This window comes from Bombus vancouverensis, chromosome 6 (genome assembly GCF_051014615.1).
Source record: "Bombus vancouverensis nearcticus chromosome 6, iyBomVanc1_principal, whole genome shotgun sequence".
NCBI classification, from domain to species: Eukaryota; Metazoa; Arthropoda; class Insecta; order Hymenoptera; family Apidae; genus Bombus; species Bombus vancouverensis.
In genome coordinates, this window is record NC_134916.1 from 7915513 (window position 1) to 7932667 (window position 17155).

Genomic DNA, 17155 nt, shown 5'->3' on the forward strand with positions numbered 1-17155 from the left:
ACTGTACAGTCGGACACTCTGTAACGCGGTACTCCCATAACGACGACTAAAAATTGCGCCATGCGTATGACGCGATGAAGAAATTGCTGGAAATGACTCATTTCTGATATGAAAATATGCGTACGTTTGAATTGACTCGAAACTCAGTTTTGCATTAACTCTTGTGCGACAAGGAGGGATTGTTTACAGTGTGCATTATGTAAAAGTTATTATCGTGGAACGCATATTATTTTATCATACTAGAAAAAGATCACATATTTATTTAGTTATAGTTTTTTTTTTGCGCTTTTGGATTCATATAACGCGAAATCTGTATAACACGGAACGTGTATCTCACGTTATAGGCAGTCCTACTGTATTGTACCATATACTGTGTTGCAAGGAAAAACTAGACTATTAATAAAACAAATCAGAGAAAGAGATTAAATTTCGCAAAAGATAATAAAAATAAGGTGTAAAAGAGAACTAAATATCAATAAAGATATTTGAGATATAACTATGTATTCAAATAAAAGTAAATTAACATGTTTAGTTCAGATGGATACAATTACGTGCAAAGATATAAAACTTATGTCCAACAGTAAATCACGGATTTTATAAAATATATATAAACATATATCAACCATACATAACAAATATAAACATATGTGTATGTATGTGTGCTTAAGTTATTTACAAAATTGAGCGTAAAATTTAAAAAAAAAAATTATTATCGAATATCAATAGTAGATTTACTTGCAGACATATAGAAATAAATCCAGGAATTAACACGGAAAGAATTAAATTTATAAAAGAATTAAACAAATAAAAATTAGATAAATATGAACTAGACAAATAGGGATCAGATAAATAAGAATTAGCAAAAGTATATTTGAGGGAACGGACACAAAGTTTGAAGAACCTTACGTAAAGAAGGATATCATAGTAGGATGGCTAAGAATTGCCAAAAAGAAATCTTGCATCTCAAAAGTCAAAGAGAAAAATGTTTAGAGTTTGCTAAAATCTATTAAATCATGATAAAGAATTTTGTTAAACTGTTATATTTTCTGATGAAACAAAAATAAATTTATTTAGCGCGACCTCTATAACTCCGCTAATCTTCACCATCAACACAGATGTACGTTAAATTTTCAAAGTGACTATGTATTTGATTGATGTTGTTATTGACATATAGATCTAATTATGACATGACGTATTTTAGGTGTTACTCGAGATAGTTTGTGTGATATGACAACAATAATAAGGGCAGAGCTAAAGCTAGAATAGCTGAGTTTTTTTGTTTATTGAATAGGTCTTATAGGTATAGGATATATCATCGCTGTTGTTCTACTATAATCTTACAACGGTAGAAGATAGAAAAGAATTTCATCAGGCAAAATTTTGATTAATCTAGCCGTAGGTGTCCACTCTGAAAGTAACGGTATTTTGAATATTTCAAAATCACCTGTATATCTTTAAATGGAATTATAAATTTTTGTATACATCGATCGACCTTTAAATTGTTTATAAAAAGCTATTAAAGCACTTATATCGAGAACTGATTAATTTCAAATATGTTTTAATCTTAATATTGTAAAATTTATTATATGGAAACTGACACCGCAACATTTCCATATTTCTGTTTTCTTTGCCTTTCATACACTCAGTTTGATGAAATCTTTTAAGCTATGTAGTTATTTGAAACTGTTTAATTTCGCTTAATAAAATATTTTTCTATCTTTTACAGTTACGGAGTTATAGCTTGACTTTTTGACAATTTGTTACGTGGGAGACCTCGTATATATATACATGTATATTATAGGTGCGAGTGCTCAAGTACTATCTATTTAAACATTGTTGCACTATCGGCATATAGTTGATAATCATTTTACACGACACAATAATTTTACAGCACAAACTGAACGTTTTGTACTTATACAGTTTCATGTATATTCAGTATAGCGAATATGTACTATTAAACATTACAGAATCTTCAGTAAAGCACTGCACATACAATTGTAATGCATTTAAATTTTTAAAATAATATACATATTTTAAATGAAATATGAAAAATAATAGCTTCCAGCATAGAATCAGTAAATAAAGCTCAAATATAAATTGATAAGCATCGTTGCATTACAATGTAATATTGTTATCGCTCTTTTTGTTCAAACGAATCTCTAGTACAACATGAGATTCTTTTGCAAACAATAAATTTATGCTCGATGAGCTAATCATAGCTAATCATATATGTAAAGCAGATAATATTTAGCTCTGACGCAGTCATTGAATAACATAAGGTCCAAGATGCACAATCCGAAGTTAAGAAATGTTGCCAAATGTTAATCTCAGTCATCATCAAGCATGAGTCAATGTGTTTTCGAGATGTAATACACACCTTGAATCGCAATTGTGAATACGTTAGTTTAATTTTTCATGCTTCGAATGCGCATACCGTCCATCGAGAATTATCATTGTTTTACAAGTTTTTATGAATTTTTTACATGCATTAAGAACTTCGTTTTAACATAGCCAAATATACTGTAATCTAGATAAGTTGATTTGAGCTGAGTCGTTGAATGTGCTGGTATAGTGTTGAATTCTAAAAGTAAAAATTTATTAAGTGGAAGTTTAATAGTGGAAAGAAAATGTTTTTGTATTGCTATGCTCGTTCGATATTATTTAAGAATTTTATAATAATATTTTTAATAATGTATGATATATTTAATAATCCAAAGATTATTCAATTTCTTCAATTTATTCATTGTAATGAAATTTCAAGATATTATAAACGTATGATATAAACGTGTCCCAACTGTATAATTCGAATCATTAAATTGGAGCATAGCATTGCATACATATATCGCATAAGTAAAAAAAAATTGCTGCGTCTATTAGAATAAAGCGAAAGAACTTTTGATCTATAAATGTGTACGAAACATACTTATTTTAATCAATAAATATTTAATAACACAGAGTTTGGTAGTTACTGTTAGCGTTAATTTAAAATGTCTTATACGTTTAATAATGACTGTATCGCAACTTTAATGCAACAGAACGTATAATGCTTCTTAATATTTTCAGGTATTAGTTCATTATTTTTAAGAGATTAATATAGATAAAACTAATAGATGCAGAAATTTCCGTACAAATCTTGTGGAATTCAGTCATGTAATCATGTCTACTGAAAAAGAGGAAGTGTTATTTAATGAAAATGAAAATATGCCAAAGAAAAAAACGGAAAATGTATATAATTCCGAAGAAAATTTTGAACCACCTGATGGTGGTTGGGGTTGGGTTGTAGTAGTAGCAGCTGGATTTTCTAATGTAAGTTATGGTTATTCTCAATTTTTAGTATCTATAATATAATAACATTTTTATGACAAAACGTTGAATCAATGTTAAACATTTTATATGATTTATGATCTAATGTAACAAAGATGTACATAATTTAAACAATTTTTTCCTACATAAAGCTTATTGTTTATATTATAATGATTTATTTGAAATGTAAATCAGAAATATGTAATGTTTGATTTAATTACGAAATTTGTCATTTTTATTATATATTCTGCAATTTAGAGCTTATCTTATTAATAATGCGAAATCATCGTTAAAGTTTCATTCTCGCATAAAGAAATATTTTAGATTGGAAATCTATGCTTACTAAAAATATAATCAACTGTGAATGGAATTTTTACAGCTTTGTATATTAACAATGTTGCAATCTTTCGGATTAATATTTAGAGACAGATTTGCAGAACTAGGAATCAATTCGTCACAAACAACGACTATAATAAATATAAATTTTGCAGTAAATTCTTGCACTGGTAAGTTGTTTTCCAATTATTCGTACTGATTTTTCGCTTACATAATAATCTTTTGACATAATCTTTTTAACTCTGTTTCATCATTAATTATCTTTTCGCTAGACATGACGATATAAAACTCTATCAGTTTATGAAACAGTGCGTTACTGTGCGTAACAGTAGTATTGATAAAAATAAGCATGTTTTTATCTTAACACCAAATGGGGATTTTGTGCTTTTCCACTATCTTATAACGTATCGCTAGGTGTATCACTACCTATCATTTCATACTGCCAATGGTAGTTGTGTAATATTACGAACGAATATCCCACAAATTCATCGAACTTAATTAAATGCAACGATTGTCTTTGCTGACAAACAGTTGTAGTCATAGATCTCGAGAAGAATTTAAAATGGGAAAGCTTATGTAGTTGCGATAATTTAAACATGTTTTCCAAGTAGCGAAAAGAAACTTTAATCTAGAAGTTACGTTGAGCGTAATTTATTTACGTTAGCACACTGTTTACGTTATATGACATTTATATTTTATTAGAATATTTCTTAACACTGACACGCCTGGTCAAACGACCGGTTTCAAAATTTAATTTAAAATTGTACATTCGTTGTTATTTCTTTTGTTCATCTAACTTTATGGAAATTCTTATATTAACAAAAGTTAGGAATTTGATTAATCAGATAATACAAGTTTAATAATACAACTTTATGGAAATTTTTATGTTAACAAAAATTAGGAAATTGATTAATCAGGTAATACAAGAATTTACATAAAGTTAGATGAACAAAAGAAAAAACGACAAATGTACAATTTTAAATTAAATTTTGAAACCGGTCATTTGACAAAGGTCATTTGGTAAAATTAGTGTTAATATCATTAATACTACTATCTGTAATTTTTGTACCATATCCCCATGATTATAAACAGCGATGAATTAACGAATTTATCTACAATTCTTTAATAAAGATGTTTTACATTGTAGGTTTAGCTAATGGTCCTCTGTTTAGAAAATACAATTATAGGCAAGTAGCTTTCGTAGGCACTCTAATTTGCGCTGTATCGATCACAGCGTTGTCAATGACAAGAACTTTTACCGGAGCTTTAATTTTCTTTTCTATTTTATACGGTAAGTTAAAGGTGATAATACAAGATAGATAAATTTGGGTAATGTTAACAGCGAAATATACAGAACGACATGATAAAATATTCATCGTGCAAATTTCAATGATACTCTATTTATAAGTTTATTTAAAAAAAAAAGTATTAAAATACAGATGTTTAACGTTTGAGTTGCTGATTTCAGGTGCTGGACTTGGTATAACGATGTCATCAAATACTATAGCTTTAAATGCTTACTTCAAAAAGAAAATAAGAATTGCTATTAGCCTTAGCTGGACCTGTACTGGCATAGGACCAATAATAATGCCGCAAGTAAGTAAGTATAATTTATACGAAAGAAAATAATAATTCTTGAATGTACAATAAATAAAGAAACGTCAGGTAGATTATACTTAAGTATTCTCCGTGCAATTTTCAATTGTGTAACAACTTTTTAATTTTATAAAAAATTAGTGCCACATAAAATAATTCCCAAATTATTGATTCTAGACAATTAGATTAATATAGTGGAATAGACCATTTTTTTCTGAAGTATGACGAGATTGAATATTTCCTTACAAAATACATGAATAGTCGACAAAACGATATAGAGCAACGTTTACGTTGTTCAAGGACTAACTTTACATACACGATTGTTACTTGTTAGTCATAAGCCATAAATGTACGGAGCTTTGTGTTCTTGGTTAACAAGATAGCGAGATTAAACATTGCGACGTTTTCTTATGGTTGCATTGAAGTTTAAGAAAGCATTTTAAGAATTTAAGATATCATACCTGCAAGTATGATTTATAAATCTATAAAAGTAATCTATGAGGAAAAATATAGTTGTAAAAAATTTCGATATACGAGTACAATGATATAACAAATATTTAAATAGCGCTATGTTGTATTAACGAAATAAAAAAGTTTATCATGAAATTACCTTTAAATAGAAAATATGGGCAGCTGTACATACTGTTTTAATTCTAGCGGATTTTTCCACAGAAAAGATGAATTTATATTAAATGTTGCTTATCTCCTTTAGCTCCGAAAGTTAAGTTATAATAATAACACAATAATATAATAATTTATTCGTACAGTAGGCCCATAGCCAGTTACAAAGAGGTTGCTGCACTCTTATTCCTAGTTATATTCCTACGTTGAACTCTTAGTTACTATATTATATTTCTATTTCATCGTGTTGTATTATATTACTTAGCTCTTTCTTAGTACAAGAGCTAAGTTATAGTCGATACAATATAGTAATGATTATATTAATTTCTAGATAATTACATTGCTGACGCCAATATATGGTATGGAAGGTACTATACTTATTTTTGGCGGTTTTGCATTTAACGCTGTAGTTTGTGCTCTTCTGTTGCAACCTGCTTCTTGGCATGTAAAAAAGGGACGAGATATAGAAAAATCTCCGAATATCAAAAACGTGAATGCCAAAGAATTGCCAATGACTGATAAGGTATAGCGTAAAGATAACTATCATAAGAATCATTTAATAACATATATAAACAATATAAGAAACAACTACAATGTTAAGAAATGGATTTTTCAACGTTTAAAACTTGTAGCAAAAAGTAGTTACATTTTTTGTAGATAACGACGAATGTTACTTGTCAAAGTACATCGTTGGAAAATGTTGCCAAGAATACGCAAAGTAATTATAGTATTTCGAATCTTGTGAAAAGAAAATTTGGAAGCCAATATTTGTATTATGACGATGAAGAATATGGTGCTTCCGGTATAGACGTAATGAGTCCTGGAACACCAATGATGTCCCGAGCTAATGATGGATGGTAGGTGCGAAAATGTATGGAATAACAGTAAAAACTGAGATTCATAGTGGTTCGTTTTGTCGCTAGAAGTGTACAATGTAGAAAGTGATAAGAAACAATAGAAAAATAACAATAGAAAAAATGACAAACTAGTTCAACGATAATGATTCTTTATAAATAACAGTTCGAACTTCATAAATTTATATTTCAGTTATTAAGTAAAACGCATTATGCGCAGGTTGGAAACTAGCTAACCTACTCCACTAAGTAATATTTCTTAAATAACATGATTTTCATGCACGTCGTTTTTACGTGCAATAAATTTAAGATCTAAACGCTTTCTTTATGTGTAGCAACTTAAAAGATAAGAAATGAAATATACACAGGTTCTCTAGAAGAAACACTTCAACTACGTCGATGACGTCTAAATCATCGAGAAAGGAAAGCTTTTCGTGGACTCCAAGCCCAACACCATCGATAAATTTAAGTAGACAACCCAGCCTTAATAAAAGGTCGTCGGTTAAAAATCTTAATAGGTAAATATATACAATATAGGTATTTCGCTGCCAAATCTGACATTGATATTAAATATTTTGGTCCTGTAATACTTTAATCTTCGATGGTAAATAAATCAGCTTTTTGCTATTGTTAAATCTAAATTATTTATTTTGTAACACTTAGTTAATACAAATATAAGCTTGAGTATACATATATACATACGTACATGAAGTATACTATTACGTTAGAACTGTTTACAGACCAAACAGTGAGACAGAAAAAAATCGAAGAAGACGTTTGAGTTATCAACCATCCACCGCTCCATTGATTATCGCTAGCGAATCTTGCGAACATGCTGCGTATCTTGAAGATTGCAAAGATCCAAATTGTCAGCATAAATTGCAACAAAATTCAATAATGCTCGAAGAATTTGAAAATAATCAACTCTTGAAGAAGGTAAATTTGATTAAAGTTTTAAAAGTGTAAAAGAGAAGCAAAGAAAAAGAAAAAATGAAGAGATAAGAAAATTGAAAAATAGAAAAACAGAAAACTACTAACATAGAAAAATATATTAATTTTAGGAATGTGTGGAGAAGACGACAAAGAAAACGTTCTTGGAAGCATTGATCATCTTTTTCGACCTAGATCTTCTTCGCGATTTTGTTTACGTAAATATAATGTTGGGTATTACCTTCGCCAATTTCGCAGAGTTAAATTTTTCGCTCTTAACGCCGTTCATATTGAGCGAACGTGGATTATCAAAAATTGAGATTGCGACTGTGATGTCAATTCTTGCTAGTTTCGACGTGGCCACTAGATTGACAATTCCTTTTATTGCCGACTTTATCGGATGGCAAAATAGGACTTTCTTTCTAGTTGGTGTTTGTGGAATGGCAGCAGGTCGTATTGGTAAGAAATCAATACAGTCATTTGCTTGAAATTTAGCGATTTCTTTCGGTATATGATAGAACTAATAACATGGAAATGATAAAATTGAGAATGTCTATTCACTTTGACCTTCAGTTTATCAATATGGTATATAAAACAACGTCTCTCTTCTTTCGATTATTTTAATTAATAATATTTTATACGTAATTAGTACTATCTCGTTAATAGATGAATTCTTGTATATGAAAATCATTTACCGTTTTGTATAATACTAAGACATTACGGACTATTTTTCTGCTTACTTACATAATTCCCATCGGAATTGCGTAATACGTACTTAAAAAGAATCAATTAAATTTCTCATTTTTATCGGGTCAAACTATAGAAATAGAATGACAATATTTATCGTATTTCTATGATGTTCTTTAGTCCATTTCTTTACTATTATACTATACTATATACTATATACTATTATATGTATATGCATCATATAAAGCATCATATAAAGAACATATAATTTGTATATGTCTGTCAACTTTTTTCAGTTTTAGCACACGTTCAAAATTTTGGAGTTACCTTGGCAGTTGCGGTTCTAATTGGTGCTGGGAAAGCTTTGAAAACAATCTTTATGGCCCTTGCAATCCCTAGTCATGTTCCTCTGTCGAAGCTTCCGGCTGCGACTGGTATACAACTTTTAACTTGTGGTATTGTTTCGTTGACCTTAGGACCAATAGTTGGTTGGATTAGAGACGTAACTTCAAATTACGCAATTATGCTTCATTTTTTGAACATTTTCACCTACTTGACTGTAATTTCGTGGTGGTTAGAAACCTACTTTACGGAACGAAAGTCAACGACAGCAGAAGAAGAAAAAGACATCAAATAAATTAAACATTTAACACGCTGACGATTCATGCAACTCTAACACCGAGTATTGTTCTTCACCTTTTTCGTTGACGTAGAATGAATAGAACGTCTTGTTTCCCTCTTTTTTGAATATGGAAATTTTCATTATTTAAAACAAACTTATGAATTAACAGAAAATAATCTGTTTGTTAGTTCAGTCTCGATTAGATCACTGAAATTAAATTTCCTCGGCAATCAACGTGTTTTTCCATGATATGGAATTTTTACAACGACAAATAAACGAGCACGTATTTCGTATTGATTTATAACAAAAAATGCTGTATGATCATATACATATGTATAAACAAATAACAATTAACAATGTATTTAAATTATGTAAATGTTAACATTGAATTTTAGATATGAGCTTTTCTGAGATAAGAAGAAGATATGAATACTGCTGATTATCTATCCTTTCGTATTATTACGAGCAATTTTAATTCATTGTTGTAACGTGAATCGTAAAATGTAGGCGAATGATATTTTTATACACTTGAAGTGTTAAATGATGTAAACATAAAAATTAGGACAACACGATGCTATATGATTTTACATTAATAACGAAATATTTTCAGTTTACGCGATATGCAATGACAAAGCATTATAAAGATAAAGATTAGATTAATCAGCGGTACGTACTCGACTTTATCGTTTACAAGGTAGAATTCACTTTGTGCGGAAAACTTCTCTCAGTACCTGCCATGTTAGAAACGTAAGACTGATATCAACGTCGTTTATTGTAATTACTCTATTATGCTGTAAAATTGTCTTAATTTCGTTTAAGTACATTGTTATGAAATTGTGTGAGTGTAACTCATGTCTTTTATGTTGAAAAGAATGGCAAAATGTGTTCACTAAAAAATAAGTGAAACCTTTTACGTTATAATACTGTTATTTGTTATTAGGAATTAATCTGTTGTGTTAACTTTTTAAGCCGTTATTACTATCATTGTTATTAGAAATTAATCCCGTTTAAATGTAAATGATATAACCACATGAAACGCAACATTAGGTAATATAACTTTTAAACATACGTAAGATGTTAACCGAACAATTGTAAAGAAGATTACTTAAAAGCTAATATATTTTTATTGTTAATGTTCTGTGAACGAAGATGATATAAATAAAGAAGCCAATGCAATCATATTTTATTATGGTGTGATACAATCTGAACAAGAATAAAGAAAAAGAAAAAGAAGAAAATGAGCGTATCAAACACCTCTAAATTACCTCCAGATGGAAGCTGGGGTTGGATGATTGTCCTGGCATATTCATTGAACGGGGTACGTTAAATGTAATAATAAATTTATAGCAACTGTTATATTTTACTACATCGTTCAAATAGCACAGTTAACAAAATGATCGTCAGCACGTCGTTATTGAGCCTAAGTATCAGTTTTTTCTAATGAAACGTTTTCATGTCACTTTCTTAATTAAAATAAATTTCCATCGATACACTATCGGTATTACTTAGAATTGAAATATCTCCTCATCCGTAGCATGATAATTTTATATCGTTACTTTATCATAGGAAAGAATTTATGATTTCTTTCAAGTGGCTCCTGTGCTCTATTGTTTGCAAAATAATAATAATTTTTATATTAGAGTAATTTCTATCTTTTTATTAATCGAAACAAAGGCTTTATCATTTAGTTAAATTTATACTTGAAGATTTATTTTTATCTATATCGATGAATTTTTTTGCGATTATTAATAGTATTGAATTTTTCTTATATATAGATATGTACCGTATCGATTATGCAAGGTTTTGGATTAATATTTAAAGATATTTTCCCTCGTTTTGGGTTCACTGCGACGGAGGGAACAATCATTATTAATACAAACTTAGCTTCCGGCATGCTCCTTGGATTGATAAACGGTCCGCTTCTACGACTTTTCGGATATAGGAAAATGGCTATGATCGGTAGTACAGTATTCAGCAGTGGAGTAATTATAACAGCATTTGCCAAATCTTTTACCTGTTTAATGATCTTCTATGGTATAGTCGCATGTAAGTGAAATTTCCATTGTATACTATTATAAAAGCCAATTATTTGGATATCTAAATAATATAAATAAATAATAAGAAGATTACCATATACACAGGGTGTTTCCTCTATCTATTGTGTACTTGAATATCTTCGTTACTTTTGGAAAATAATGTAAAAATGAATTTTAAAAAAACTAGCTATGAAATTCTTTTCTATCGTTTCGTTTAATGTAGCGTATTGGGCTTCCTTCGTGTAATAAATAGAATACGGTTGCTGCCTTTCTGCAAAGAGGAAGGACTCGCTTCCTATTTTTAAATTAATTAACAACAGTTTGTTCCATTGTTTACCAAGAAAGTATGAGTATCGATCATTACATAATCTTATGAATATGCCAACTCTTTGTCTTACGACGCTCTTGCTATCTACATAAGCAAGCATTAACTATTTATGTCCATGTCAAATGGGAAATATTATATTTAAACATAAACGTTACCTGTGTTTTAATTCTAAACAGTGTTTTTTCTACACAGCTTTGGGTACGTCGATGACATTATCTGCTTTCTCGTATGCGTTAAACTCGTACTTCACGACAAAAAGGGGACGTGCAATATCCTTAGCAATGACACTTATTGGAGTTGGCCCCATAATTGTACCTCAAGTGACCACTTTATTAAGTTCATATTATGGATCTCAGGTATTTTTAAACACATTGTATAGTACTAAAGGAAATTATATTTTAATTCTACTATATATATTTAGAATTTAACTATTTAATCTATTATTATCTATTTATTTAACTGAATAAAAATAATGTGAGATAGAAACGTTTAATTAATCCTATGTTTAGAATTTTTACATTTTTCAATTTTATATTACTAGGGTACGATATTGTTGTATGGAGCGTTCACTTTGCACTCATTAGTAGGTAGCTTGTTACTTCATCCACTCAAATGGCATACGAAAAATGCTACTAAATCGGAAAGTGTGAACGATGAATCGTCGAAGAATGAGAATGAAAATACAATCAGGGGTAAACATTTGTTCAAGGAGTAGGAACAGAGACAAACTTTTTTTTTTTATTTAATTTTTACTGTCATTCGATATCTATTTAATTGCAATTATTACTCAAATTTTATATTTATTTAATTGCAATTGTTACTCAAAATTTATATTCTAATTTATATTATAATTATTTTAAATTCATCTTTTCTAATTATTTCAAAATTAATTATACGGTTAATGATGAAAACAATAATGGATTGTTAATTAGCTTTTCATTTATAATTATTTTCAAAGTCGTCAAGATTAACAAAATTTGGAAAAATTCTAGATTAAAATGAAATTTATTTTAGCACGGAAGCGCAGTGTTTTCCAAGACGAAGAAAGTTTTAAAAGTTCAATATTAGACTTAATTAATGTACCAAGGAAAACGACTGTTTCAAGTATCGATCACGATGCAGAGATTGGAAGTATATATGGAATTGATATACCCTATGCTCGACAGATGTCTGAAACATTAAGTTGTAAGCGATAGATTTATGATATATTCATGCTAGTGCACCTTAATTATACGAACGACGATTATTAAAAGAAATGTTAACGCAGCTTCGTTAGGAGAAAAGGAAGTTGATATGTACATAATTGCCGAAAATGGTCAAACGGGAAAGGAGCGTCGAAAAGCTCAGCCTTGTAATCGTCGGTGTAAGTATATGAATTTTTTTTTAAACAAGTCTAGTTAAAATATAATGAAATAAATAATTGGAAATACATATGTTCTTATTTTAGTAAAAAGCATTGAGACAATCAATCTCGGCAGCAGTATAAAAATTTTTGAAGAGAAACCTTTAACTAGGTGCAGTAGCATAGATGAACTTGAAACGGATAATTATCAAAGTACGATGGAAAACGATACATTATTAACAAAAACTCATGCAAACACAGTGTCAAATGCAAATATTGACAGCAATGGAAAGTATGTATACACGTTCGGATTAACGTGAAATTTAAAGGGAATGAAATTTATTTGGATACAAACGTTTTACTGAAATTAATAATATAAAATATATTTATGTCTGTTCGTGTGCATGTTCTAATGTGAATCTCAGAAAACTTGTAATACCACGAATAATATGTTACTGTCTTCTTGTTGAAACTAAGCATATATCGGATATTATGTTAGCCTAAAAATGCTTCTTTAACGCTTGACCCCTAAATTATTGATTATATGGTAGTTCTTGGCGAAGTTTTTAAATATATATATAATTGAAAAAAGAGAACCTTAATTATAATTTGATCATTATTGCCTTTTGGTTTACTTTGTTATGTACAATCACTCGTTAAAGATATTTTCTCTTGGTATGACTCTTAGTATGATAATAAATGTCGATTCGAAGTACAAAGAGGTGTACTTTGGAAAATAAATATTTGTTTTAAATACTTGATTTTTTCAAGGATATACGTATTCTTTTCAAAAGAATTGCAAAGAATATTTGGTCCGAATTTCTCACTTTGTGGATCTTAAGAAGTCTCGTGGATGACTGTTCAAACCGATTGCTCTAAACAGCTTTAATAAATCTTAATCCCTCGAATACTGAAGGATGATAACAGACAGTGATATACTGAATTCAAAGAATGAGGAAGAAAAATAAAAATATTATATCTTAGCTGTATTTAATATCAGATTTAATCAATTTTAGGTCTGAAAAGGAATCGACAATGACACGAATGTTCAAGACGATATCAGAGTATTTTGATCTGGATTTACTGCGAGATCCAATCTATGTAAATATGATGTTGGGAATGTCCATAGCTATTTTTGCTGAAATAAATTTCTCTCAATTAACGCCCTTTTTCCTGTCGGATATGAAGATATCAAATAATCAAATAGCGACTGTAATGAGTGTTATTGCCAGTGTAGATTTGATGTTCAGAATTCTTGCTCCTTTTATCGGCGAGTGGCTTCAGCAACCACCAAGAGTAATGTATCTAGGAAGCTTATGCCTCTTAATTATCAGTCGATCAGGTAAACATCCTATCGTATAGTTTATCACATATTTAATAAAAGAACATTAATTTCTGAATTAACCAACTAAAAATAAAATAATGTTTCATAAGCACTTGCCTCGTCAAAAAAACGTATTCACCGATTTTTCATAAATATACATAGAGGTGTTGATAAGGATCCTTTGATAAAAATATTTCAGAATATTTCCAGATTTTTTGAAAACCAAAAGCAATAAAATCCTCACGGAGGATTAAGTCTACATAGGTAAACTGGGTCGTTGATGATCTAAGTGCTTCAACCTTGAATTTTTTCCTCCCAATCTTTTACTTCTATTGGAAGTAGACCGACTTTTATGGACAAATTTTTTATTTAATTTAAAATTTGACTTAACAGTAATCTTTCAAATTTTTCGAACCTAGTAGAGTAAGAAAGATAAGTTTGAATAGAAACCAGCTAGTTTGCCTATGGGGCACGTGAAAGGACATTTTTGGCTACGCTGAATTATTTAAGATTTAAAACATATGTTCAAAGTTACTATTTTAGCACAGAATATCTCTTCGTAACATGAATCTGTTTAATCCCATTACAGCTTTATTATTCGTCAATGGATTTATTTCGCTGATAATCGTCGCTGTTGGATTGGGAGCTGCTAAAGGGATACGTTCAATATACATGAGCTTAGTAATACCTTGTTACGTGACAATAGATAAATTACCTAATGCATCGGGAATCCAAATGATTGTAAATGGAGTAATTCTTTTGTGTGCTGGTCCTATGCTTGGTATGTACAAAACTAAAATACATCAAGTATGTTTGTATATTTATATGTATTATTATTATGTATAGTATTAGTAGTATTATTACGTAGTAGTATTAGTAGTATTATTTCTTGCCACAATTACGTTCATGTTTTAACTGAATGATTCCACAAGTCAGATTCATACTTTGAGTAGACTGCTTGAAATTTCCTATTTAGTTTAATGTGAACTTCTTCCATGTATTATAAACTGCCCATTGTGGTATCTAACACATAATTGTTAATCCATTGAGTTTCAATAATTCTTGCAAATAGTTTTTAGGAATCTTACACATGGAATTAGTAGAGGCAAGAATTATCATCGAAGAATTATATTTGATCAGACCTTTTTCTATTTTCCTTAAAGAAGTGTATTTTTTAAACGTGTTATATACGAAAAACAAGGAATACGCGATACATTTAATAATTTTCAGGAATTATGCTAAAACGATACATATTTCATTTTCTGTAATTATTGCAGGTATAATGCGTGATAGTTTTGGAAGTTTTACACCTTGCATAATTGTGATAAATTGTGTTACGGGTCTAACAGTCACATTATGGACAGTGGAAATGTTAATCATCCGAAAGAAAAAAATGCAGAAACGAAAAGAACAGCGAGACTCTCCTTGAATTGTTGAATACTCTATACCCTATACACTTATTCGTAACTAAAAATAATTTTTTTACTAAACTTCAATCAATGTATATCACTGTATACGAGACAGAGCATTTTTATCACGAACTGCCATTGGTACGTATAACGTGCATTGTAGTTGTGTTTTTTCCAAATTTTGAGCAACGTTCGATGTTACGTGTAACGTTTCTCCACTGAAAAAACGAAGTCGATAAAATATTTCCATATGATAAGAAGATTAAATATTTACTAAAGTTTACTAACGAAGACATTAGGCTATAATTTAATGTATTCATTAAGATAACTCGTGAAATGTTATTGACATATATCGACAGAAATTCAGTTTCGTTACTTTTCGCGCGCCGTATATACAGAAATAATCGACAAAAGAGATTTCATTTTTCCAAACTGGTACTGGACGTACATACATCTGTACATTGGATATGCACTTAATCATCCATTCTTCGTTTTAATTAAATCTTTACAAAACATACTGAATGACAAAAATACATTATAACACGCCTTACGTGCCTGCAAAACGGCTTTGAACAATTTATCGCTGAAAAAGGTAAAAGAATATTTTAATAAGACGATCACGAAATTATTCAATAAATTAATAGGTAATTTCTTAAAAATTTGTTACGAATTTTTCGAACTATCCAGTAGAATAATTAAAATTTGTTAACTAATTTTAAAAATTACTATATGTATTTAAAAATAATACTTGATGCGACGTTTAAAGTATTAACGATTATACTTACATATGGTGTTTATTAAAGAAAAGTTTGTACAGCACTTTCTATACGGATCACAGCAACTGCTATATCATCTCAAGTTTAATTAAGGTCGTGTGCTTATTCAATGTTGTTTGCCACAGAACAGACTTAATGATGTGAAGTGTTTCGTTACCGCAACTCGGGTCTTTTAACAATCACGATCTTCCGCACAACGACAATAGATTCTTTTTTCTCAGAATCTTCCGGTAAAAGTTCTCACACGCTGTTAAAGGCATAACACAAAGGATTAAACGTTTTACATATTTTAAAAAGGGTTTTAATTACACGGATTAATGTAAATATTCAAAAATAAGCATGATAGTACCAAGAATTTCTAACTGGTTCGGGACGAATGTAATTGTACATATGTATATATGTATGCTTGAGTAAGTTAAATGAATAAATATATTTTTTTAAAAAGCCTATTTTGAAATAATTAATTTCCATCGTAGGAAAATATACATACGTCTCGTCATTTTATATTTTTCTACGCGTGTGTATATAATATTTTCATGTATATATAATGTATATAAACATCTATAACTTATATACAATTTAGGTCTATAATTTACAAATAATTTGGTACTTTGAAAAAAGCATTTTATATATCTTATTTATTATATTTAGCAGAAGAATTCGTTTGTTTATTAATGTTCCGCATTACGGAAATTTTCCTTTAAGATTATTGCAATGGATAGAAGTAAGTTAATAAAAAGTCAAATTCTTCTTTGAACGTATATATTCAGTCAATATATATAAGAAGAATGAAATTAATAATTCCGATAATTTCAATATGCATTTACGAATCCAAGATAAATTTTATACGAATGTGTGTCTTTTTTTCCAAGTATTCATTCTTAGAACTTTCTAGTCAGCTTTAAACCAATTTCTGATATAATTCTCGTATCGTTCCGTAAAAGTTTAAAGCACAATAAAATTAGAGAGTATCATCGTAAATTTCAGTCAC

General features: G+C 29.4%; 2 protein-coding genes across 9 annotated transcripts; both read left to right on the forward strand.

The window, feature by feature from the left end:
• The first annotated feature begins 144 nt into the window (after positions 1 to 144).
• On the forward strand, positions 145 to 9003 carry LOC117158040 (uncharacterized). 8 transcript variants are annotated; one of them, XM_076619159.1, is made up of 12 exons: positions 175 to 653; positions 742 to 2587; positions 3064 to 3306; positions 3683 to 3809; positions 4787 to 4930; positions 5108 to 5235; positions 6188 to 6379; positions 6514 to 6713; positions 7079 to 7228; positions 7451 to 7646; positions 7772 to 8099; positions 8624 to 9003. In XM_076619159.1, exons 3-12 carry the CDS (start codon positions 3157 to 3159, stop codon positions 8962 to 8964), a joined length of 1956 nt encoding a protein of 651 aa, XP_076475274.1. In that variant the 5' UTR covers positions 175 to 653; positions 742 to 2587; positions 3064 to 3156; the 3' UTR covers positions 8965 to 9003. The 8 variants fall into 8 exon arrangements, with proteins under 8 accessions (XP_076475278.1, XP_076475274.1, XP_076475273.1 ...); XM_076619158.1 differs by having other exon boundaries at positions 175 to 649; XM_076619160.1 differs by having other exon boundaries at positions 591 to 1117; positions 1202 to 2587.
• Positions 9004 to 9149: 146 nt separating this feature from the next.
• Positions 9150 to 16613, forward strand: LOC117158041 (uncharacterized). Its single transcript, XM_033336542.2, has 11 exons — positions 9150 to 9996; positions 10099 to 10267; positions 10725 to 10995; positions 11506 to 11669; positions 11855 to 12005; positions 12328 to 12498; positions 12581 to 12676; positions 12761 to 12947; positions 13672 to 13997; positions 14569 to 14760; positions 15257 to 16613. Exons 2-11 carry the CDS (start codon positions 10187 to 10189, stop codon positions 15406 to 15408), a joined length of 1791 nt encoding a protein of 596 aa, XP_033192433.2. The 5' UTR covers positions 9150 to 9996; positions 10099 to 10186; the 3' UTR covers positions 15409 to 16613.
• The last annotated feature ends 542 nt before the right edge of the window (positions 16614 to 17155 follow it).